The sequence below is a fragment of the Erpetoichthys calabaricus genome, chromosome 11 (genome assembly GCF_900747795.2).
Source record: "Erpetoichthys calabaricus chromosome 11, fErpCal1.3, whole genome shotgun sequence".
Lineage (NCBI taxonomy): Eukaryota > Metazoa > Chordata > Cladistia > Polypteriformes > Polypteridae > Erpetoichthys > Erpetoichthys calabaricus.
Window position 1 is genome coordinate 59,408,544 of NC_041404.2, and position 24,778 is coordinate 59,433,321.

Here is a 24,778-nt window from a genome sequence, read left to right on the forward strand (position 1 = left end):
GTGGCGCGATTACCCGAGGATGAACCTCATTGTTGAGGACCAGGCCAAAGGAGATGCCCACACAATACCTGGCTGAGTCATTTCCAGAGAGTGGGACTGGACCGCGTGTCTGCTTGGTGGGGCTGGCAGTCAGGATCCCGAGGTGTTTCGTTGTGTGGTGGGTGCGGCAATGTGCCGACCTGATATCCAAAAAGACAGACAGATGTGAAAGTCAACATATACTAAAGGTTAGATTGACATGAAAGGCCCCGTCTACAAAGGCATTGGCCATGAAAAGGACTGCATTTGAAAGGATAGCTTGATATGAGAGGCGCTATATACAGAAGTTGAAGTACCTTGAGACAACGTGCTATGTAAACGACCAGAAACAGCGTATGCTATGGAAAGTCGCTGTATGAAGTCAGGGTTGGACGCAGCCTTTAACACGGAGTGACCACTTGATTGTTCCCTGACATGTAATGGACAGAAGACCAGGCCTGCCAGTCAGAGAAGATACGGAGCTGACTGAACTAAAACATCTCAGGTAGGACGAAACCACACCGAGGTAGACCTGCTGACTTTGCAGTGGGAGCTCCACAACCCGCCCACGGTGATGCACCCTTTGGAGGTTTCTAATTTTGCTTTAGATGCTTATGGGCTGGACGTGAGGGTGAAACTGAGTGGGCCGTTACAGAGAGCAGGAATGCTATTTCATTAAAACCCCTTTAGTATGACACTAGGCAACACGCTGGCCTGTAATTTAAATGCATTTCCTGCCTACAGTAAAGATTTAATAAGCGCCCAGAAACCTGAGACCACCATAACAGCACATTTTAAGTGGAGGCGTTTTAAGAAGGATGCATTATTTAGTTGCTAGGGCCTCAATATGTCTAAGGCTTTCTACTCTGATTGTTTTATTGCTTGACAGAGAGGCTTGTGTGTGGGCGTCACAGTGATGAATGGAATCCATGAATTAACGGAATCATCAGATGCTTAAAATGACACAACCCAGTTTGCCATTCCGCTCTCGTGGTGCTTTTGACATAAAGCTGCAGAGACCGCTGAGCCACCTGCCGTTCGGGTCATAAGCTGTTTTGTTTTTTTGTTGTGATTGAGAGAGAGAAAGAGAAGAGGTTGGATGATGTGGAGATAGTGAATCAGGAAGTGCAATGGATTAGCAAGGAGGAAGTAAGGACAGCGATGAAGAGGATGAAGAATGGAAAGGCCGTTGGTCCAGATGACATACCTGTGGAAGCATGGAGGTGTTTAGGAGAGATGGCAGTAGAGTTTTTAAGCAGATTGTTTAATGGAATCTTGGAAAGTGAGAGGATGCCTGAGGAGTGGAGAAGAAGTGGACTGGTGGGACGATATTTAAGAATAAGGGGGATGTGCAGGACTGCAGTAACTACAGGGGGATAAAACTGATGAGCCACAGCATGAAGTTATGGGAAAGACTAGTGGAAGCTCAGTTAAGAAGGGAGGTGATGATTAGTGAGCAGCAGGATGGTGTCATGCCAAGAAGGAGCACCACAGATGAGATGTTTGCTCTGAGGATGATGATGGAGAAGTGTAGAGAAGACCAGAAGGAGTTGCATTGCGTCTTTGTGGACCTTAAGAAAGAATATGACAGGGTGACAAGAGAGGAGTTCTGGTATTGTATGAGGAAGTCGGGAGTGGCAGAGAAGTACGTAAGAGTTGTACAGGATATGTATGAGGGAAGTGTGACGGTGGTGAGGTCTGCAGTAGGAGTGACGGAGGTGGGATGACATCAGGAATCGGCTCTGAACCCTTTCTTATTTGCAATGGTGATGGACTGGTTGACAGATGAGATTAGACAGGAGTCCCCTTGGACTGTGATGTTTGCTGATGACATTGTGATCTGTAGTGAGAGTAGGGAGCAGGTTGAGGAGACCCTGGAGAGGTGGAGATATGAGAGGAGAGGAAAGAAGGTCAATAGGAACAAAACAGAATACATGTGTGTGAATGAGAGGGAGGTCAGTGGAATGGTGAGGATGAGGGGAGTAGAGTTGGCGAAGGTGGAGGAGTTTAAATACTTGGGATCAACAGTACAGAGTAATGGGGAGTGTGGAAGAGAAGTGAAAAAGAGAGTGCAGGCAGGGTGGAGAAGAGTGTCAGGAGTGATTTGTGACAGACGGGGATCAGCAAGAGTGAAAGGGAAGGTCTACAGGACGGTAGTGAGACCAGCTATGTGATATGGGCTGAAGACGGTGGCATAGGAGACACAGCTGGAGGTGGCAGAGTTAAAGATGCTAAACTTCGCATTGAGTGTGATGCGGATGGACAGGATTAGAAATGAGGACATTAGAGGGTCAGCTCAGGTTGGACAATTGGGAGACAAAGTCAGAAAGGTGAGATTGTGTTGGTTTGGACATGTGAGGAGGAGAGATGGGTGGTAAGGATAGAGCTGTCAGGCAGGAGGAGAAGAGGAAGGCCTTAGTGAAGTTTTATGGATGTGGTAAGAGAGGACATGTAGGTGATGGGTGTGACAGAACAAGGTGATGACGTTGGGAAATAGATAAACCGCTGTGGCGACCCCTAACGGGAGCAGCTGAAAGAAGAAGAAGGAGATACTGTGTAGTTAATTCAGCGAGTCGATTCCTTTTTACTTTACATGTTGCCGATCATTTGAAGTTCCATTCCTTTGCTAAATATCCTCCATGAGATCCCTTACCTACTACTGAATGGCAGATTCTGAACAGTAGAGTGAGAGGCTGTGAGGCTTACCTTTTGAGTTTAGGGCCAGGCTGCCTGAGGTGAGGCCTGTTTCTAAGGCCTGGTCTGATTTTGGTTGTTGCTGATTTTGAGAGCCTGTTCACATTTTTTTTTTGCCAGTTTTGTGTAGCTGTATCTAACAGCTTTAGTTTGGTTTATCTGTCCCGCCTGCTGTAGGTGGGGCCACCTGATTAAACAGCCAGAATGGAGCTGATTTATTGAGAATTCTTTTTTTTTCATTCTAGTAAACAGCAGACTCCCAGATCACACACACGGATCAAGTTCAATCCACAATCACAGAGAGGTCAGCGTCCTGAACGCCTCTTTGTGTTTGACACTGCTGATGTCCTCCGAGAAATAATTTTGAGGTTGACCCAAGCATTTCTAGGTTATTTGGGTTTGCAGATATGAACCCATATTAGCGACTGGCTTTCAGTTTTGACCTCGGCATGTTCTGACGATGTGCACCTCCCTGTCATTTAATTCCTATTATTGTCTCTTGCAAGTCAGCATTGTCCCCTCCAGGTAGTGTTTCAGAGGGTGGGGCCACCATGACCACCACACTGCCTTTATATTCAAAGCAGAGGGTCAGGCCCACCAGGCCGGCACTGAGATCTGCAGCAGAAGCATCTTTCTTGGGAGTCCTTGAGTTTTTTTGGACTCTTGAGTTGGATTACGGGGATTGAACTGACCTTTTCGGCAAACCCTTTCGTTGTTCTCCTTGGTTTTGCATTGTTTTTGCACTTCTTTTATTGTTTTGAAATTCTTTACGTTTTTATGGACATTATTTTGTTTTTGCATTTTTCAAGCCAGTGGTTTTATGGTTATCCTCTCCCTTGGAGGGCATTTTTTTTTTGAGTACTTTCAGAGTTTGGAACTTTTGAAAGCCTAAGCCCCATTTTGAGCCTGTGAAGTTTGCCTTCTAAGTTTGGGGCCAGGTTGCTTGGGGTGAGGCCTGATTGTGCCATGGAGGTCGTTAAGATCAACTTTATTAATTCCATGGGGAAACTCAAATGCATACAGAAGCAGAAACAGACTCATAGGACTGATAATACAGTGTGAAAGAACCAGCCGCGACACACACAAAAAGGTTTGGGACAGCCACCTGTATATTACCCCTGGATGCAAAAGGGTGTAAAAAGTTGCCACTGATGTGCATAGGTTTGAGTTCCAGACTGAACTGAGGTACATGAAATTCGACTGGTCTTTTAAGGCAGGGAACCAGAATTGATGTTCATGAGGGTGGAACCGGAAGTGACATTGTCCTTGGGCCCCAAAACCGGAAGTGACATCGTCCTTGGGGCCCAGAACAGGAAGTGACATCATTCTTGGAGGCGGACGTGGTGTTGTTAGGCCTGAATTAGGCAAAATTTCCTGTATTTGGTCTGCAGAAATAATAGAGGAAGGTTTAGTGCACCCTGCCACCCTCTGGCCTGGCGTGGAATTACCTTCCTTTGGTCCATTCAGCTTCCTCCTATGTGTACGTGTGTGACAACAGCCAATCAATCAATCGAGTAAGTAAATAAATAAATGAGTAAACGTACTTGATGAGTACATTGGGTGGAAGTGTTGAATTGCCTGATAGCGGTGTTTCAGAAAAAGACCCCCAGAGGTGTTTCTTATTACACTGTGGTGGAATGAGCCTGTGGATAAATGTGCTCCAAGAGAGCACCTCCTGGATGGGATGGAGGGTATTCTTCTTAACTGGCTTTTGTTATTTATTTACTCATTTATTCATTTATTTATTTTTTGCATGTATGGATTTATTTAATTCAGTCCGTCAATCAAATGTCATTTTATATTTTGCCTATCACTTCAGTGTTCCATTGCTCTGCTAACTTTATTTCTCCATGCACCTCCCACTGAGAAGCTAGTACCTCAAAATTAATTCTCAATTAATCTGATCCATTGTGTTTCATTTTGGTAAAACGGCAGACCTCCCAAGTGCACAGAGAGGTCGGCGTCCATTTTTTCACAAGCCCCGTGTCTCCAGCTCCAGACTGAGGGTAGCCAGGACCTGACAGTGCAGCTTTAAGGACCCATTTTGGGCCTGTGCAGGTCTTGAAGCCTGCCTTTGGAGTTTGGAGCTGGGCTGCCTGGGGTGAGGCCTGTTTCTGCGGCTAAACAGAGAAGTCCTGGTCTGATTTTTGTTGGTGTTGATGTTGGGGGCTTGTTTGGCCAGTTCTGTGTGGACGTATCTAACAGTATCCTGTATGTTGAGCCAAAGGAGATGGAGCCCAGAGTAGTCCTCCCCTGACAGCACCCAGGGACCCCCACAGGGCTGCACCTCCAGTGGACCCCTTCCACCTAACGTGTGGGGGATTGAACTGCTCCTGGCCTCCAGCTTCTTGCTTGTCCATCCCCTGGCACCTTCCATTTTATCCCAAAGTCATGCCGTCGTCCATCCAGGACGCCCGTCTGTCCCCTGTGGCACTCGTGCTCTGTAATTCAGCCTGTTGTCATGTGATGCTAGAGCCGATCCCAGCAGCTTTGAGCACAAGGCAGGAGGTGGTCTGTCATGGGTCCCACTCACTCAGGGCCAGTTCAGAGCCTGCAGTGAAGTCTTTGGGGAGTGTTGGAAGAGAAGAGGAGAACATGCAGACTCCACACTGACTGGGACAGGATTTGAACCCAGGATCTGTGAGGTTTCAGTGCTAAGCAGTGTGCCTCTGTGCCTGGAGGATAATGAATATATATATATATATATATATATATATATAATGAATGATAATAAATACAAGTTTGACCGAGTGACATTTAATCTTAAATAAAACTGATCACGGGGTCAGCCGCCCACTAAAAAGAGCAAAGTGACTCCCAAGAGGTCCATTTAGGGTCACCGCTTAGCCAAACCAGCACATCTTTCGGATGTGGAAGAAAACTGGAGTATTCAAGATGGAGAAAAACAATATTAACAAAACACAAATCTGTGAGCTTGGAGCGGTGAGTCAGCAGTGCCAACCACTGTGCCAACCTGCTGCCCAGTGAGAAATGAAAAAGTGGAAAAAACAATTTGCCCACACTTCAGAAAGAACAGAAAGGTGTCGACTTTTAAGAAGCGGACTCGTCTGTCACCACATCTCCGCTTCCGCTGGCACCTGCACCCAGATTGTTCCGTTTCGTTCTTGGCATGCAGATATTTTGTCTATGGCTTCTCTCCCAATGCGGGGGTGTGGACGGCTCCTGTAAACACATGAATGAGAAACCGAAATGACAACACGCGCTACACTACAAGCGATGGCTCTGGCTCTTCATTCATTAGACGGACGCGCCAAGCCGCTGAGAGTGCCAAGGCTCCAATGATGCACACCATTAGAAGTGAGCTGTGAAGCTCCCACGTCTTTAGCTTTTAAGAAATGTGCAGAATTTAAATGTCACCTATGAAAACCACACAGCGCTTGCTTGCAACTCCAGCCAGCGCTTATTTTGTCACGTCGCTTTCTCCCTGTCAGTGTGGACCTGGAGTTGGTGGCGGTCCACCACAGGGCACACATTTCTAACAGTGACAAGTAAGAGGAGACCATTCAGTCCATCCACATGCTTCTTAAGGCTGTCCCCAAGTATGTGGCAGCAAATGGGAGTCTGCCAGTAGGACAGACAAACTCAGTGAACATCTAGCCCTTCAGAGCAATCTGATTGGTCAGTTTGACTTTGATTTGACCAATCTGGTCTGCTTGGCTTTAATCTGATTGGTCAGTTTGACTTTGGTGTGATTGATCACTTTTGCTTTGATCTGATTGGTCAGTTTGACTTTGATCTGATTGGTCAGTTTGACTTTGATCTGATTGGTCAGTTTGACTTTGATTTGACCAATCTGGTCTGCTTGGCTTTAATCTGATTGGTCAGTTTGACTTTGATCTGATTGGTCAGTTTGATTTTGGTGTGATTGATCAGTTTTGCTTTAATCTGATTGGTCAGTTTTGCTTTAACTACTACAAATGTTTGTGATGCGCCATCTGTTGGAATGACTGTGCAATGCATTTTATTACTATAAATGTTAACAATGTGCCATCTGTTGGAATGACAAATGCCATGCATTTTATTACTACAAATATTAATAATGCGGAATCTGTTGGAACAACAAATGCAGTGCACATTATTACTTCAAACGTTTCTGATGTGCCATCTGTTGGAATGAGCTCTCGCTGTAGGTTCAAGGCTCTGTGTTTTTGTGTGACAGACTGACAGCCTGTAGTATTTTATATCTGTAGAAGATGTTTGATTTTTGATGGTTTTGTCTTTTTTTTTGATTTCTTTGTGTAAGACCTTCCTGGACTGAGATATTCTTTGCATTTGTTCATTTTTACTACACTGATAGTCCTTTTTTTTGCCTCCTTTTGCCTTTGTTATTGTTGGGTGTCATTGCTGAACTGACTGTGGTACAGACTTGTGTGACACTGAGTTTGGATTATTGCATCAAAGTGCACAGAAACAATGTAGGGCCACCTTTGTTTGCACCTCATCAAGTGTCTGTGCGTATGTCACTCACGGCTGGTTTCGATCTCATTTCATGATCTAGTTGGTGCTCAGGGTTCAAGGTCATGCTAGGGATTGTCACAAAGTGCTAAAACGAAATACAGGCACCACATCTGGACAGGGCGTTGGTCCATCACACACACACACCCTCCATACCGAGCAGATGTACATGCATCATAATCCATAAAGCAGAAAACGGATGGATAGTTATTTCTTTCATATAAACACTTATTTACATTCTCGGACCCTCGTGATATCATGCAGACCTTAAAGCCTCCTGTTAATATTTTCGTCTGCCATATGTGATCTGCGGCTTTGCTTTCTCAGGCTCCTTCCTGGGAGATTCTGGCCCTACAGTGACACCTAGTGTTCAGTTTGTTTGTTTTAGTTTGCTCTCATTGCTACAGATTTGTACTTCAGCATCGTGAACAAAAGTCCTGATACCAGCAGGTCCGGGCTCAGTCCTGAGTTCACACAGATTTTATTTTTATTGATTCTTTTTTGGTTGTTGAAAATGTGCCATGCAGAGTGTGGTGGGCACCCTTTAACTGCCTTATAGGGTCCTCCTTGTCCCGTGGATGGAGTCCAGTGAATTCTGATTTGTGTGTGCAAATCAACATGCAGCATGTCGCCACACATCTGTAGGTATGTGGTTCTCTAAAATAAGTGGCATGTCGACATGAGGGGGCTGGCATCCCCCACTGGAGCTAGAAGATTCTTCATGGTTAGACTGTACGACACAGTGTCACTGGTTCAGTTCATACCACTGGCTGATACTGGAAGTGGTTAAAGGTGAATAAGGAATAAATGCACCGCACCTGTATAGCGCCTTGAGATGGTGTTCCGTATGAGAAGGTGCTATATAAGCGTGACCCTGAGGGAACCACGTCACTTGGCAATGCATTTTATGGAAATATGGACACAGTTTTCTGTACTTTTCTGTTGGGTAACTACTCATTCATCCCACTCAGAATGCCAGTCCATCCTTGTCTTACAGATATAGAGATATGCGTAAATATATATATATATATATATACAGTATCTCCATCCATCCATCCATTTTCCAACCCACTGAATCCGAACACAGGGTCACGGGGGTCTGCTGGAGCCAATCCCAGCCAACACAGGGCACAAGGCAGGAACCAATCCCAGGCAGGGTGCCAACCCACCGCAGATATATATACATATATATATATATATATATATATATACACTAGGGGGTATATATAGAGATAATGGAAGTACAAAAATTTGAAAGTTTCACAAATGATAAAGATCGCATGAGCGCAAACAAATGGAAATTAGTATTCGGTGAAATAATGGAACAGCGAAAAGAGATTGAAAATATTGTTTGGATTTAAACTTTAAGTCGGAGACTTGTGGATCGTCTAATTCATGTTGCCATCAGGGAAAAGTAGTGTTGCCTCCCAATGAAGAGGCGAATCCGTGAGAATTAAAAGATTTGTTGTTTGGTGAAAGTGAAATCCACGTATGCGAGCGGCAGAGACGTGAAGTGGCTGGTGTGTAGTGCAGGCCGGAGGGGGTTGGCAAGCGAAGCGAGCAGGGGAGTGAAGCCCCCTAGTATATACAGGGTGGTCCAGATTTAATTATGCAACTGTTTGACTGACAACCGTCTCCCCACCATTTTGGAATGCAGGGCAGGTGCTGCCATCTATTGGCAACAACAAGAATTTTAAGTGAAATCTCTAAGTGCAGAGCAGGTGTGAATTCTCTATGTAACAAGTGAGCCCGCGATTCACTAGCGAATCGGAAATCCAAGAATGGCAATCAGTTTCTGTTCCGTCCAATATATGGATGGATGACATCATTTAATAAGCATATCTGTACTAAAGCGGTTTCGTTTTGTGGAGATGTGATTCTGTTGCCTTTTCAGATACCGACTGCTGGCAGAGTGGAGCACAGCAAGTTTAGTTTACAGTTTGTGGTGTTCGTGTGCCAGCCACTGAGTCAGGGAAGCCGCTGGGTTTGAGTCTGTGACCGTTATGTGATCAATATTACTGGCACAGCAGATTAGAGCAAGTGTAGTGTACAGGTTGTGTTGTTTGGGCGCCACCTACTGACTCTGGGAAGCCGCTGCTTTCGACTCTGGGGCGTGCGCCACGGCACAATATGCGGCTCGGTGGGAAGCCGCTGCGTGATGAAATATCATGGAGGGTATATGCGGTGGTGTGGGTGGTCACGTCTGGGCGGCTGTACAACCTGGCGTGCACACTTTACCTCAGGTTTAGTTCACAGGTCGTAGGCATGGTAAAGTTTCCATTTAATTGAATAACCCTATTTGAACTAAAGCGGTTTCTTTGTGTGGGCGCCTTCGTTCATTAACTGTAGTTTACAGGATGTGCTGTTTGGGTGCCACCCACTGACTCTGGGAATTCGACGCGTTTTGGGAGGCCACTGCTTTTGACTCTGGGGCGGGCGCCATGGCGCAGTATGCATGCGCCTCGGTGCGTCCGCCGTGCATAAATTAACTCTGGTTTAGTAAGATAGATAAACTTAATAACATAATGAAAATTGCATAATGAGATCTGGACTACCCTATACAAAAACAGCACATAGTGGAAACCAGTGGCTCTTCCGCCGCCCCAAGCCCGACACAGACAGGCAGTTTCAGCACAGCACCCGTTTCCCTCACTCCCCACAGCACCAAATACGCAGACACTTCTTCCTTATTCTCCCCTCCTTTCCACCTCCACTCCTCCCTCTTTCCCCCAAACTCTGGCTCCTTTGATGTTACGCCTGGGATTGTTCCAGGTGGCTCATCAAGTTTAACTGGAATGACTCTCAGGTGAGATGGAAACCCAAAACAGGGTTCTACAGCTCCCCCTGGCAGCCGCTCACAAAACCCAACAGGGCTGTGCCAAGCTCCAACTCCCAGCATGCCCTGCGGGAATCTACCCCGGATGGCTGCCCTCTTATCATCCCGGGGAAGGTAGTGCCTTGTGGATGCTCTCTCCCCCGGTTCTTCCATCCAGCTGGCGTCCCAGCTGGGTAAAGGCTGTGGCTGCCCATCACAATAGATGTATAGTGAGCCCCCAAACCCCAAGCACACACGACCCCCAATACAACTCTGCTTCTAACGTAAAGGAGTTTCAAGCCACTCAGCTCAACACAATTACAATTACAGCCCTAAAGTTCTGTCTCTCCTTCTCTCCCTCAACGAGTGTCGCCTGCTGCCCCCCCGACTCCGACTTGTCCACGTGTTGCAGCGGACTCTACGTGAGGGACACTGCCACCTCATATAGTGGGAGATGAACCGCTCCCTATGGTCCTCTCTTACTGGTTCCTGTAGCCTTCAGGCATCCCACTCAGGATGGGAATCATAAGGCGTTCCAGCCGGGTGTTGCCCCCACTTAGTCCATCCTTCCGTTATCTCCGTCCTGAGATTTAGACACATGCACTGCAAACATTAACACTGAGGTCTGCTTTGATTACTTCGACTTCCCACCCGTCGTCGATGGGTAGCAGAGCCCGCTATATAGAAATCGGCAGGTGGGTACAGTGCCCAGTGAAGGGCACGTAGGGTCGGGTTACTGGGAGTTCAGTGCCCTTGTGACCTGCGTGAAGAAGCTGTCACTGAAGCGGCGGGAGCGAGTGGGGAGGCTCTGGCGTTGCTTTTCCCAGAAGGCCGAAGTAAAAATGGGGGATGAGCAGAGGAGAGGCTGTCATCAGAGATGATGGACTCGGCTGTCCTCAGACATCTGGTAAAGAAGATGGTATGAAGCTGTGGAAGGTCTGACCCAGTGATTTGAGAAGCTGCATGGAGGGTCCTCTTGGAGGGGTCAGGTTATCAAACCACACTCTGATGAATTCTGGTCCGGAGACTTTCAATAGTGCAGTGCTGGATGGTTTCTGGTATTTTGGTTCTCACCCCAAAGCTCTTTTGCCTTTGCTACGCTTATCTGACTACGCAGACTGACTCAACAAAAGGCAGTGGGTGATCTGGGCACCCAGGAGCCACAAGCTGCTAACTGTCTGGATAAGGGGGTGTGGTGTAGCGGGTCCGCGGCTCAGACAAACTGGCCATTTAATTAAATAATGAACGGGGAGTGGGAGCAGGTGCAAGCCGTCTGCCAAAGACCCCAATCTCCAACCCCAACTTCGTCTCCGGGTTTGTGAGAGCCGGTCAGCTGTCCGTGTGTTGCCTTGCTGGCACGTGTGGGCAGTCTGATTGACCGGGGTGGCAATCAAGCAATCGCACCTGCGTTAGAAAGAGAAACAGGACAAAGGGGAGCGGAGGTTAAAAGATAGAGAGATAGCTTAGAGTGGGAGCAGGTGGACGGGAATGGCGCCCCAGGTGGTAGCACGTGGCCAGCATTGTGAGGGAGCGTCAGTTACAGCACTACGGCCATGTGGCACCATTACCCGAGGGTGATCCTCATTGTTGAGGACCCGAGCGGCTGGACCAGGCCAAAGGGGACACCCACACAACACCTGGCTGTGGCAGATAGAGAGGGTCATTTCTGGAGGGTGGCACTGGACCACATGTCTGCCTGGGGGGGATTCCCCAACTGGGATCCTGAGCTGTTTCATCGTGCGGTGGGTGCAGCTCCCCATCCTGACCCGACTTTATGTAGATTTTTGGGGATCACTGGAAGGACTTTGATTTTGTGAAGAATCTTCCTGACTGCATTTCTTATTTATGAAGACTCCCAGTTTTTGTGGTTATGTACATTTATTGTCTTTGCTTCTTTTTCATTTCCCTTGTAATTCCCGGTAAATATTATCCTTTTTTTTTTTTCCACATTTATTATGTTTGTCATACTTATTATATGGGTGTTCTTCGTTGTTTTTAACCCTTTTCAAAGTTACATGTCTAATGCACAGTCCGTCTCAATCCTTCCATTCTTAGTGACGCCTTCTAACCTCCTGTCCTGTCGTTGTGTTCTCTCCTCAGATGTCAGTCCACAGCGCCGCACGATCCCGACCAGACAGTACTACACGCTGCCGGGCAACAGCACCGAGCGGAGATCACTGGTACCCAGCGCCAACCTCAGTAACGAGCAGCCCCGCTTTCACCCGCAGGCGAAGGGCAAGAATATCCGCCTTGATTCGCAACTAAGGAGGGCCGTCCGGAAAAACAGCTTCTGCAACGGAGTGACCTTCACCCAGCGGCCCATACGGGTTTATGAAAAAGTCCGTCTGCGTCTCTCGTCGGTACACACGGGATGGAGTGGGGCTTTGAGGTTTGGATTCACCAGCATGGACCCCAGCAAGCTGAACCCTGCTGACATCCCCAAATACGCCTGTCCCGATCTGGTGACCCGTCCCGGCTACTGGGCAAAGGCTCTGCCGGAGAGACTGGCTCTGAAGGACAATGTATTGGCCTTCTGGACGGACAGGCATGGAAGAGTTTTCTACAGCGTCAACGACGGGGATCCTGTTCTCTTTCACTGTGGGGTTAATGTCGGGGGTCCCCTGTGGGCACTCATTGACATCTATGGAATCACGCAAGAGGTCACGCTGTTAGGTGAGTAAGGGCGAACTGGGGAGCTTCACTCTGTGTTGTGTTTTTGCCTTTTCGGGCACCGTGCCATACGTGTGACGCGGCACTAATTGAAACAAAGCGTTAGGTGACAGAAAGGGTCAGCGCTGCGAAGCGTCTTGGCACGCCAGTGTGCCGTGTTTAGCCAAGCGTCATGGGTTCAGTTCAGAATGAGTTCAGGAAAATGAGAGCCTTACTTACATGCTGTGATGAGCCCCAGCCGAACAAAGTGGGACATCTAGAAACGCGTACAGCGGTGTGCAAAAAGCCTTCAGTCCTCTCGGGTGTAAGCGATTTGCACACATACAAGTACAGCATTTTAATGTCATCTCGTATACTGTCACCATACACACCAAAGCCCAAAGAAATCAATGTCTGTAGATAACTGAAGAGGAACAACTCCAAAGTTAGTTCTGCACTCCCAAGCAAACAACAAAACAAAGAAAGATCCAAGTCCTTGAGACAGCAAGAATGGTGGGAGCACCCGCCGGGCTACCCTGTTGATTCGTTGGCATTTGCCAAAGAAAAAAAAAAATGAATGTACAATACGTTTTAGAGCTTCTGCACTCCCACGCAGTTCACGGCTAAATTGGCCAGCTTCTAGAAGGTACACAATACGGTGTGTTAATGGCAGCTCCGCCTCTTTTTCCGTTTGGTTCCAGAATGAGCCGCCATCCTTCTGGGAGGGGTGGAGCCATCTAGGGGCTGAAGGCGGGCATTAGACATAACTGAAAGAAGAGACCGTGTCAGCAACAGCACCCCCTCTTTTCTTCATATGTGGGAACAAGAAAAAGTCGCACGGAGCAAAAATCAGGTGAGGAGGGAAGGCGGCAAGAACTCCAAGACACACAAGTCAGTACCGAAATCTCTTCAATAGTCCGACGACCATCTTCGTAAAAATTGCATTGCAAACTTCTTTTTCAATATTTTCGTCATTCCTAATTGTGGAAGGTCAGACAGATCTCGGTTGGTCTTCAACTGACATTTCCCCTCGTTTGAAATGCGAAAACCACTCGTAGACCTGCGTCTACCTCTGCGTCTTCCTCTTTAAAAGCAGTGTCAAGCCTCACTACAGTTTCAGCTGCTGTTTTCTCTAAGAGACTCACTGTTCTTTATGATCAGCCATCACAAAAATCACAGAACACGTTTAATGAGCACCAAGAAAAACCAACACGGAATGGCGTACGAAAAATACAGACTGCCACAGGATACCGTAAGTGTGCCACACCAAGTCGAGATTGTGCACCAGGTACAGATTCCGGTTATTTTTGGGTGCCCCCTCGTAGTTCATTTGATTTGTGAATGACTCACACAATTCTCTATCATTTGATTGGCTGAACTGAACCATTACATGAGAATGAGTCAGGAGTCATGTGATTCTCTCTCATTTGATTTGTGAATGAGTCACACAATTCGCATGCATCTGCTTGGTGAACTGAATCATTACCCGAGAATGACTCACGTGATTTGTGAAATGAGTCATAATGAATCATTACCCGAGAATGAGTCACACAATTCCCTTTCATCTGATTGGTGAGCTGAAACATTACCTGAGAATGAGTCACGTGTTTCTAGTTCATTTGTTTTGTGAATGAGTTGCACAATTTGCATTCATCTGATTGGTGAACTGAATCATTACCCGAGAATGACTCGCGTGATTTGTGAATGAGTTACACTGAATCATTACCCGAGAATGAGTCGCACAATTCCCTTTCATCTGATTGGTGAACTGAACCATTATATGAGAACAAGTCAGGAGTCATGTGATCCTCGCTCATTTGATTTGTGAATGAGTCGCATAATTTGCATTCATCTGATTGGTGAACTGAATCATTACCCGAGAATGACTCACATGATTTGTGAATGAGTCATAATGAATCATTACCTGAGAATGAGTCACACAATTCCCTATCATCTGATTGGTGAACTGAACCATTACCTGAGAATGAGTCACGTGTTTCTAGTTCATTTGTTTTGTGAATGAGTCACACAATTCTTTCATTTAATTGGCTGAACTGAACCATTACATGAGAATGATTACTGCGATTCTTGTTCGTTTGATTCACAAAGTGAATCACGGAATGATTACCTGAGAATGAGTTGCAAAATTCTTGCTCAATTACGATTTTCAAGCTTAGTGCCCTCTTTTATTTAAACAATTTCACCATATTGTCAAGCTTTCAAAGAGGTTAACATCATACTGTAACAACTGTGCTTACACTCGGATGGCAGTAAGTTACCCGGACTCGGCCACGTTGAACCTTACTTACCCCTTCGTCCCTTTCCTACCGTCCGTTCAATCTCCCCAGTCGATGTTAGTCGGGCACAGTTAAAAGGTTCAGGATGTAAAATAAAAATTAATATAAGAAAAAGGAAAAAGAATGAAATATAACACAGAGAAATCCCTGTTTTTCTCCGAAACCGATGCAAATATATACAGTGTTAGAGAGAAGGGGAAAAAAATGACATGGCCCCTTGTCCTCCCCTTGTCTTAACTGGAAAACGTATCAATTACAAAACGAAAAACAAACATCTCACATACACAAAAAAAAGTCCAATTAAATCACGGAAATGTGGAGATGAGAAATTTAATGAAAGGCGACCAAGTCCCAAATAATGACAATGACAGAAACCCCGTATTCAAACAGCGCTGTTTCAAAGTGCAAGCCAACGCAGTCTAACCGATGACTCCCGTTTAGCAGTCCGACAGCCCTGAGAAGTGAATGATGGGAAAAATCGTAAATACGGCACTGCCGGGAGAAGCTGGATAAGCGGTGATGATGCGGTGGATCACGTCGACTTGCGCCTCCTCACTTCTTCCACCTTTGACAATGCGCGTCCTCGGCTTATAATGTGCACAACCTCCGGAAGTAACGAGGAACGCCCACCTCGTAAAGGGACAAGTGACGTCCGTGTCGATGCAGCGAGGGATCACATTTATAGGTATGTAAACATTTTATAGACAAAATAAATAAGGTCCGACAAACACAGCACTTATAAAAATTAAACAAACACGAGTGACATTTTATGTAGCCCCGCAACAATACAATATGAATTACCAGCATGTTTGAATATATAGTTAAATATAAATAATGAAGTATTTAATTTGTAATGCATTGAAGGGGGCCATCAAAATCCTTATAAGGATTTTGCTTTTTTATTATGGAAGAATCCAACAAATCAAATGAACTGATTAAATCAGTTAAGTAAAAGTCCACCACTGCTCAGCAGTGACGAGCGGTGACAGCAGTCATGGCTGGTGACTTCTTCAGAGTCAGATTTACAAATATATGAACCCCAAAGACTCGCTTATTGACTATTCACTTGGCAGCCCCCATTCACATTAACTACTGGTGATGTTTCATATCTCATTCTTTACTCACACACAGGTGAGGCGCATATCTGACTAAGAAAGAACGGTGAGACAGCGGAGAGAGCGCAGTTGCTCCTCACCTACCATGTGTTCTAAATTCGCTGTTGCAATTCCACAATTTAAGCTCATTCAATACAAATGAATGGATAGAGTGGCGTACAAAAAAAAAAGGATTTCAATTTTGACCTTAATTGAAATATTTAGTTGTTTTTAAAATCTTTTAATTTTGATGCTTTCATCAATTTTAATACAGACTGTTCAACAAAAGGATAACAAAAAAAACCAAAAGAATATTTTATTTAAGGTCAAAACTTAAGTTTTTAAATATTGGATTGTTTTTTTTTTCTTAGTCTGATCCCATTTTTTTTATAAGATTGAACACCGTTTACGCTCTTACCTTTATTTGTAAATGAAGTCCGTGCGCCTATCCTTCTCCACGAAAATCTCCCATCACTTTCTTGTAAAAGCTCCTCCTTATTTTCCTTTAGTTTTAAAAGTTTTAATCTTCCCATTTTGGCAGTCAGTTGGAACAAAAAATAAAAATAAACGGAGCGCTGCAGTGCACTTGACTTGCTGATGTCGCTAACTTATTGGCGCCTCTGCGGAGAAGAACAGCAGCAACGAGCAGCTGTTAGGCTCACATGCGCCCCCTTCAGGACAGCACGGTACTGCCTGCCTCGCCTTGTACCTTTTCACTGTGGTTTTATGTCCGATCAGCAAGACTAAATATGTCACACACATTCGTTAACGGGCGGCACGGTGGCGCAGTGGTAGCGCTGCTGCCTCGCAGTAAGGAGACCCCGGTTCGCTTTCCTGTGGAGTTTGCGTGCTCTCCCCGTGTCTGCGTGGGTTTCCTCTCACAGTCCAAACACATGCAGGTTAGATGCATTGGCGATCTTAAATTGTGTGCCGTGCGTGTGCCCTGCGGTGGGCTGACGCCCTGCCCGGGGTTTGTTCCTGCCTTGGGCCCTGTGATGGCTGGGATTGGCTCCAGCAGACCCCCGTGACCCTGTAGTTAGGATATAGCGGGTTGGACACTGACTGACATTCATTAAAGATATTAGCCAGACTGTGGAAAGTCAGGGTGTATAATAAACGTGTCTGCAAGCATTATATTGGCAACATACTGAGAGACAACAATAGTGTTTTTCATTATTCTATTATATAGTGCCTTTCATTATTCTATCTATTATATAGTGCCTTTCATCAATCTTTCAATTATATAGTGCCTTTCATTATTCTATTATATAGTGCCTTTCATCAATCTATCAATTATATAGTGCCTTTCATTATTCTATCTATTATATAGTGCTTTACATCTATTATATAGTGCCTTTAAACAATCTATTATATTGTGCCTTACATCAACCTATTAGATAGATAGATAGATAGATAGAAAAGTACACATACATATACAGTCATATTATATAGTGCTTTTCATTATTCTATCTATTATATAGTGCCTTTCATCAATCTATCAATTATATAGTGGCTTTCATTATTCTATCTATTATATAGTGCTTTACATCTATTATATAGTGCCTTTAAACAATTTATTATATTGTGCCTTACATCAACCTATTATATAGTGCTTTTCATTATTCTATCTATTATATAGTGCCTTTCATCAATCTATCAATTATATAGTGCCTTTCATCAATCTATCAATTATATAGTGCCTTTCATTATTCTATCTACTATATAGTGCTTTACATCTATTATATAGTGCCTTTAAACAATCTATTATATAGTGCCTTTCATCATTCTATCTGTTATATACAGTGTGTGAGGGAGAGCGCAGTCCTCGTCGCTGCCGCACCTCCTCGCGTTTCTCCCCCGTATTTGAACAGGAAATGCGCTAATTCAGCGATTTTGACAATAAAATGATCAAAGTTATTGGAGTCCTACAGAAAACAAATTTACAGCACAGACCAGTGGACACATTTATTTTACGTTATCATTATTAGTTTTTTGGGTTTTTTTTACTTTTCATGACGCCTCCCCTGACCGCACGTCCCTTCTACTCCGCACTACGCACGTTCCAGTAAAAATGTACGAACTGGACGGTATTGGGAGGCTTTCTTCCATTTCTTAATTTTACATTTCTCAAAAAAAAAACTTGTGTTACATGAGTGACAATAACATCGTTAGCAGTGAGGATGCAGCTTTGGCGAAATGGATTAAAATGATCGATAAACTTCAAAAACAGACCCTGTTTTAAAAAAACAACATAAAGCCAAGTGGCCGTGTAGTACGCACACTTATTGTCACAGTCGGTAAATGTGATGAGGGAGACGGAGCCGCGTCTGGCCGTCCAGTCATATTGGGGGGCTAAGCGCTGTACCCTGGATGATGAGATGAGATCTTATTAAAGGGTGTGTTGAATAATGCAATGTAGCGACGAGTTCTCCATGTTCTGTCATGAGCAGCTAATTCAGTAATTAGGGGACACTTAAGCCCCTCTGTTTATGTGACACGAGACTCAAGTCCCCTCTTTAGCAGACGTCTCAGAGTTCTGAAAGCCGCCACTAAAAACAGCCCTATAATATAAACACGTCCTCGGTCTCAAGGTTATGAAATGAAAGCATCGTGTGTGACACATGGGACGTTCTTTGCATAGCTGACATGCGTGACGTGTCACATTTTAAACTGGATTTAAACTCAGAGTGACGGGTGTTTCATGAAGGCTCCATTTTAGTGCCCTCGGGTGTTAAGCTGAATTAAAAGCCGCCTGGACTTCAGTTACCGTCGAGAAGAGCTACACGCGGCATTTTTGATTTATTCCTTTGTGTCGCTTAAAAAAACAACAGTTAATCACCATTGAGTCAGTCGCGGAGAATAGAGGCGGCCAGCTCCTCACATAGCTTATTGACAGCTTTCCAACTTGGGAAATAAGAGTTGGGGGGCCAGTTCTGGGTCTCCACCGTGCTATTTAGTCTCGTCACCAGCCATGACCATGTTTGGAAATGTCTCCTGCGTTTGTCGAACGGATCCGACTTCTCTGCGGAATTTCATCAGCATCCCACTGGAATCGCCATGGGTTCGTTCGTTCACCCGTAGCACTCCTTCTAGGTCGGGACCTTTTTTGTGTATATTTTATATTTAATTGCCAGTCTGCTTTACTCTTTCCCAGAACATGTACACATATTTGAAATATCATCAAGTTCAGAGTATCAGTGTTTAGTAGGAGCTGCAGTTGCAGGATTCTAAAAGTTCATAACTGTATGTCCGACCAACATTGGAACACGTCACCACGCCCGGTGCCGTAAGAAACAAGAATGTGTAAGATGGATTAAAGGCACTATATGATAAATAGACAAGATGGGAAAGGCACTATATGAGAGATCGATAGATTGATGAAAGGCACTATATAATAGATAAAAGGCACTTTATAATAGATAAATAGCTGTAAAGCACTATATAATGGACAGATAGGTAGATGAAAGGCACTTTATAATAGAATAATGAAAGGCACTATATAATTGATAGATTGATGAAAGGCACTATATAATAGATAGATGTAAAGCACTATATAATATAATAATGAAAGGCACTATATGATAAATAGACAGATGTGAAAGGCACTATATGAGAGATCGATAGATTGAGGAAAGGCACTATATAATAGATAAAAGGCACTATATAATAGATAAATAGATGTAAAGCACTATATAATAGATAGGTAGATGAAAGGCACTATATGATAGATAAATAGATGTAAAGCACTATATAATAGACAGATAGGTAGATGACAGGCACTTTATAATAGAATAATGAAAGGCACTATATAATTGATAGAATAATGAAAAACACTATAATAGATTGATGTAAGGCACAATATAATAGATTGTTTAAAGGCACTATATAATAGATGTAAAGCACTATATGATAGAATAATGAAAGGCACTATATAATTGATAGAATAATGAAAAACACTATATAATAGATTGATGAAAGGCACAATATAATAGATTGTTTAAAGGCACTATATAATAGATAGTTGTAAAGCACTATATAATAGAATAATGAAAGGCACTATATAATTGATAGATTGATGAAATGCATTATATAATAGATAGAATAATGAAAAACTATATAATACATAGATTGATGAAAGGCACAATATAATAGATTTGTTTAAAGGCACAATATAGATAGATGTAAAGTAGTATATAATAGATAAATAGATGTAAACCACTATATAATAGATAGAATAATTAAAATTATAGATAGAATAATGAAAGGCACTATATAATTGATATATTGATGAAGGGCACTATATAATATATCCATCCATCCATTATCCAACCCACTCTATCCTAACTACAGGGTCACGGGGGTCTGCTGGAGCCAATCCCAGCCAATACAGGGCGCAAGGCAGGAAACAAACCCCGGGCAGGGTGCCAGCCCACCACAATATATAATAGATGAAAGGCATTATATAATAGATTGTTTAAAGGCACTATATAATAGATAGATGTAAAGCAGTATATAATAGGTAGATGAAAGGCACTAATAATAGATAGAATAATGAAATTCACTATATAATTGATAGATTGATGAAAGGCACTATATAAGAGCTATATTGATGAAAGGCACTACAGTACATAACAGATAGATGAGACACTATATGATAGATATGAAAGACACTATATAACTAATAGAGAGAGAGACTGATATGAAAAGCACATTATGATTGACAGATCGATATGATATATAAGGCACAGTATACTGGAGCACTCTGCAGCCTGAGCCACCACATTCTGCATTTTTTTGCAGACACCGCACTCTCGAGTTCTAAGACGCTTTTATTACTCCTTTTGCACGAACAAACTGATTATACCCTGCAGTGGGTGTCCACATGTGCCATTTATTTGTCCTGTGTGTTTTCAGCTTGCTTACGCAGTTTTCACTGTCAGTAGTGTAACATTTGGTGTTCACCACTAGATGTCACAGTTGTACTCTCTTCTGAAAAATCCTCGTCACTCTAAATTAAATTGACTCATTTGGCTGCTGCCTTTATCAAAGGCATACAATATTTCAGATAGTTCCATTTCTTTCTTTTTTTTCTTAATTGGAGCAGAGGCAGGTAAAGACACCTGCTCAGGGTCCAACAGTGTCAGTAGTGGGACTTGAACCCACAACCTTTGGGTTTGAGGGCCAAACCCTTACCCTCTATTGCCACGCTGTACACCCATCCTCTCTGTTTTTCCTCCCATATCCCTGAAGGTTTCCAGTTCAGGTTAGTGTGTGCGTGTGAGTGGACCCTGTGATGTATTTGCGCCCTACCCAGGGCTGGATCCTGCCTTAATGTAGATGCTGTTGCGATAAGATGTGGCGCCTGCTACCCTGAAATGGATTCGATCAACATTACCCAACCTTTGGGCCGTGACAGCATTGCAGGTGGGCTGTGGTTGGCCCCTGACAAAACTTCACCACCCCACCCACCATTCTGATGATAGCACTTGATTCACAACAGCAGCACGACAGGTGGATTTGAGGCCCTTCCTGGACAATTTGCCCAACTCCCTGCTCTGATGATTGTGCTCGATTTAGAAAAGAGTATGTATGTGTACAGAGTCCAAAACAGAACTGTCTTGTTGAGGCAAAGATGGCGGTTTTAAAGCAGAGGATAGGAAGTGGTGTCCTCAGACCTGGAACCAGAAGTGATGTCATCGGGCCCAGGCGGAATTTCCCATAATTAGCCTGTAGTGGAAAGAGAGAAAGGGTCGGTACACTCCGCCACCCCCCTCATTCAGGCCCTTTAGCTGTCTCCCCTGCGCACGTGTGGGACAGCGGATAATTGGAGTTCAAATGTCCTCAACATAAACTTTTTCAAAAGAGATTTAAAGTCTACGTTGAAGACTCCAGCTCAGATATTTGGCGGTACCTGAACAGATGGTGGATTATCGCACCGCTTTGTCAATAAATCAATGTCAGAGAAATACTGGATCATCAAAAATGAGCAAATAATGAATTCAGCGGTAACGGAAATCCCGAGCAGGCGTTTATTCACCGTGTGCCTGGCGTGTCACCGAGCCACAGCCAGAGAGAACATAAGAAACTTGACCAACGAGAGGAGAACGTTCAGTCCGATGTGACAGACAGGGGACGCTGTCGACCCCTTGAACCCTCAGATAACACGTTCTGACACCAGGTAAAAGTCCAAAGATTAAATTTATTATAATAACTAGCAAAATACCCGCGCTTCGCAGCGGAGAAGTACTGTGTTAAAGAGGTTATGTAAACATATATATACATAAACATACTGTATATACATAAATATATACATATACACATCCACATATATATACATATATCAACATATATATACACATACATATATATATATATATATATATATATATATATATATACACACACATGCAGACACATATACATATACATATTTATATATCTACATATATATACACATATATACATATATATACATATTTGTATATGTACATACATACACATATATCTATCTATCTATCTATCTCTCTCTCTCTCTCTCTCTCTCTCTATATATATATATATATATATATATATATATATATACACACATACATATATATATATAATATATAGCTGATTACCCAGTGGATTCGCTGACTGAGTGCAAGAGAAAAAAATAAAATGTATGTATAAAATAAGTTTAATTGCCAAATTTATTTTTCCACAAATAAAGAGCACTTACAATAACATAGAAATCAATATAAACAACATTAACATCATTATCATTTGAGAATATGAAGTAATATATAAGAAGCACATTGCATATAAATATAAATTATTAAACAGTAAAATGTTCTTCTATAATACGCTACTGTGGCTATTCGTTTGTCTGTCCAGGATTTTAAATGAGCTGTAGCTCGCAAACCGTTTCACCTATTGACTTGAAATTTGGTACACAGATACTACGTCACGTCTACTATTCGCTTTCCCACACATATGAATACATATATATATATATATATACACATACATATACACACACATACACATATATACATATACATACATAGTGCGTTGCAACACGGGCTGCGATTGTTACATGGGAGGGAGAGGACAAATCACAGCTTCCCGCTTTCTAATCGGGCTTGTGATTGCTGCTTTGACGGATGCCCAGATCCCACAGTATTTCCCCTTAGGAGAGGCGTTAGGCAAGTGTAATTGAATAGCGGTGCTGCAAGTTATTACTCTTTTTATCTTTATTTTATTTTATTGTAGAATGAACTCACAGCTGCGCGCACCAGTGCGTGCGTGGCGGATGCGTACGGCTGACGTTTTCATTGTCTACCACCTTCGCTAATCATTCTTGAGGCAGATTGAAGAGTTAAGTGCCAGCTTAACTGAAAAATTAAAGAAAACATACTAAGTTTAAAAAAAAATCAGTTTTAACGGGTAAAGATGCCGACGAAAGAAGAGAAGCAGCGGGACGCTAGGGTCAAGAGCTGCTCATTAAGCAGCAAGCTCATCAACGTCTGAGCAAACGAATGGTAAACGTACAGAGAAAGAGGATAAATACTATGAATGGTCATGTCAAGTGTATTCACTCCACGTTATCGTGCAGTGCGCTGTTACTGGTATTTTGATAAAAGAATCTGAATAACATATAAGAAGCGTATAAATTATTAAACAGTAAAACATTAACATTTAAGAAGTAAAGATACATTGAGTACTACTGTAGTGCTTTCGGGTATAGTACATTTTTTGTTTGCCCATTACATGCATAAATGTATACATTTTTTGGTGTACCTACCCAAGAACACGCGACATGACCCGGCAGTTAAAAATTTATCGCTCCAGCAATTTTAACTCTGTTACAAAGTCATCTAATATGGTATTGCAAACGGCAGCGGGAGCGTTTCTATAAACTCAATTTAAACTTACTGTTTACACCGTGCTTTGAAGATGCATAGTATGCGACACGTGTTTCGCCGTAATTGTGGGCTCATTAGGAGTACACAGTCACTGCACTCCCTTACGGGAATCGATCCTCGGACGTAGAGGCGAAGCCCCTAACGTTGTGCCACGGCGTGAGGTTCGTTCATTTGACAGCATATAGATCGGGGTAATTACATTGCAGGCATTCGTAGTCTGATTCACAATGTGATTGTATGGGTGGTTACCTACCAGGTAACGCTTGTGGTTGGTGAGCAAGTCGGCTAACTTCTGCCACGGTGCCCTCTTTCAGTTGCGAGAAGCAGATCATACAATGGTTGAAATAGTTTAATATATATAGCAAAATCACCGCGCTTCGCAGGGGCGAATATGGTATTGCAAACGGCAGCGTTTCTATAAACTTAAAGTTACGGTTTATACCGTGCCTTGTTTCATATTCTTTTCCTACCTTATCAATTGTGTAATGTGTTTTTTGAACAGGTTTGATTCATGGAAGAGATCACTCCTGCTGCGTTCAGTCACTTCACGTGAGCCACTGTCTTGTGTGATGTTGCGATGTCCACGGGTTTATTTAATGTTAGCTAAGACCCGGCAGTTAAAAGTTTCTCGCTACAGCAATTTTAACTCTGTTACAAAGTGATGCAAACTCTCGTTTATACCTCGTGTCTTCTCATTAAACTTGTATCTCGCGAATATGGCATTGCAAACGGCAGCGGGAGCGTTTCTATAAAGTTAAGGTTACGGTTTACACCGTGCTTTTTTATACCTCGTGTCTTCTCATTAAACTTGTATCTCGCGAATATGGT

The 24,778-nt window shown here is 43.5% G+C and overlaps 1 protein-coding gene across 3 annotated transcripts in view; it reads left to right on the plus strand.

Annotated features, from left to right (window-relative positions):
* The window catches only part of neurl1b (neuralized E3 ubiquitin protein ligase 1B), a 380,729-nt gene that overhangs the window by 343,783 nt on the left and 12,168 nt on the right, over window positions 1-24,778 (plus strand). For all 3 annotated transcript variants that reach the window (XM_051934216.1, XM_051934215.1, XM_028813134.2), the window contains one exon: window positions 12,104-12,676. In XM_051934216.1, coding sequence (XP_051790176.1) covers window positions 12,104-12,676 — 573 coding nt within the window. The remainder of the gene's footprint in view (window positions 1-12,103; window positions 12,677-24,778) is intronic.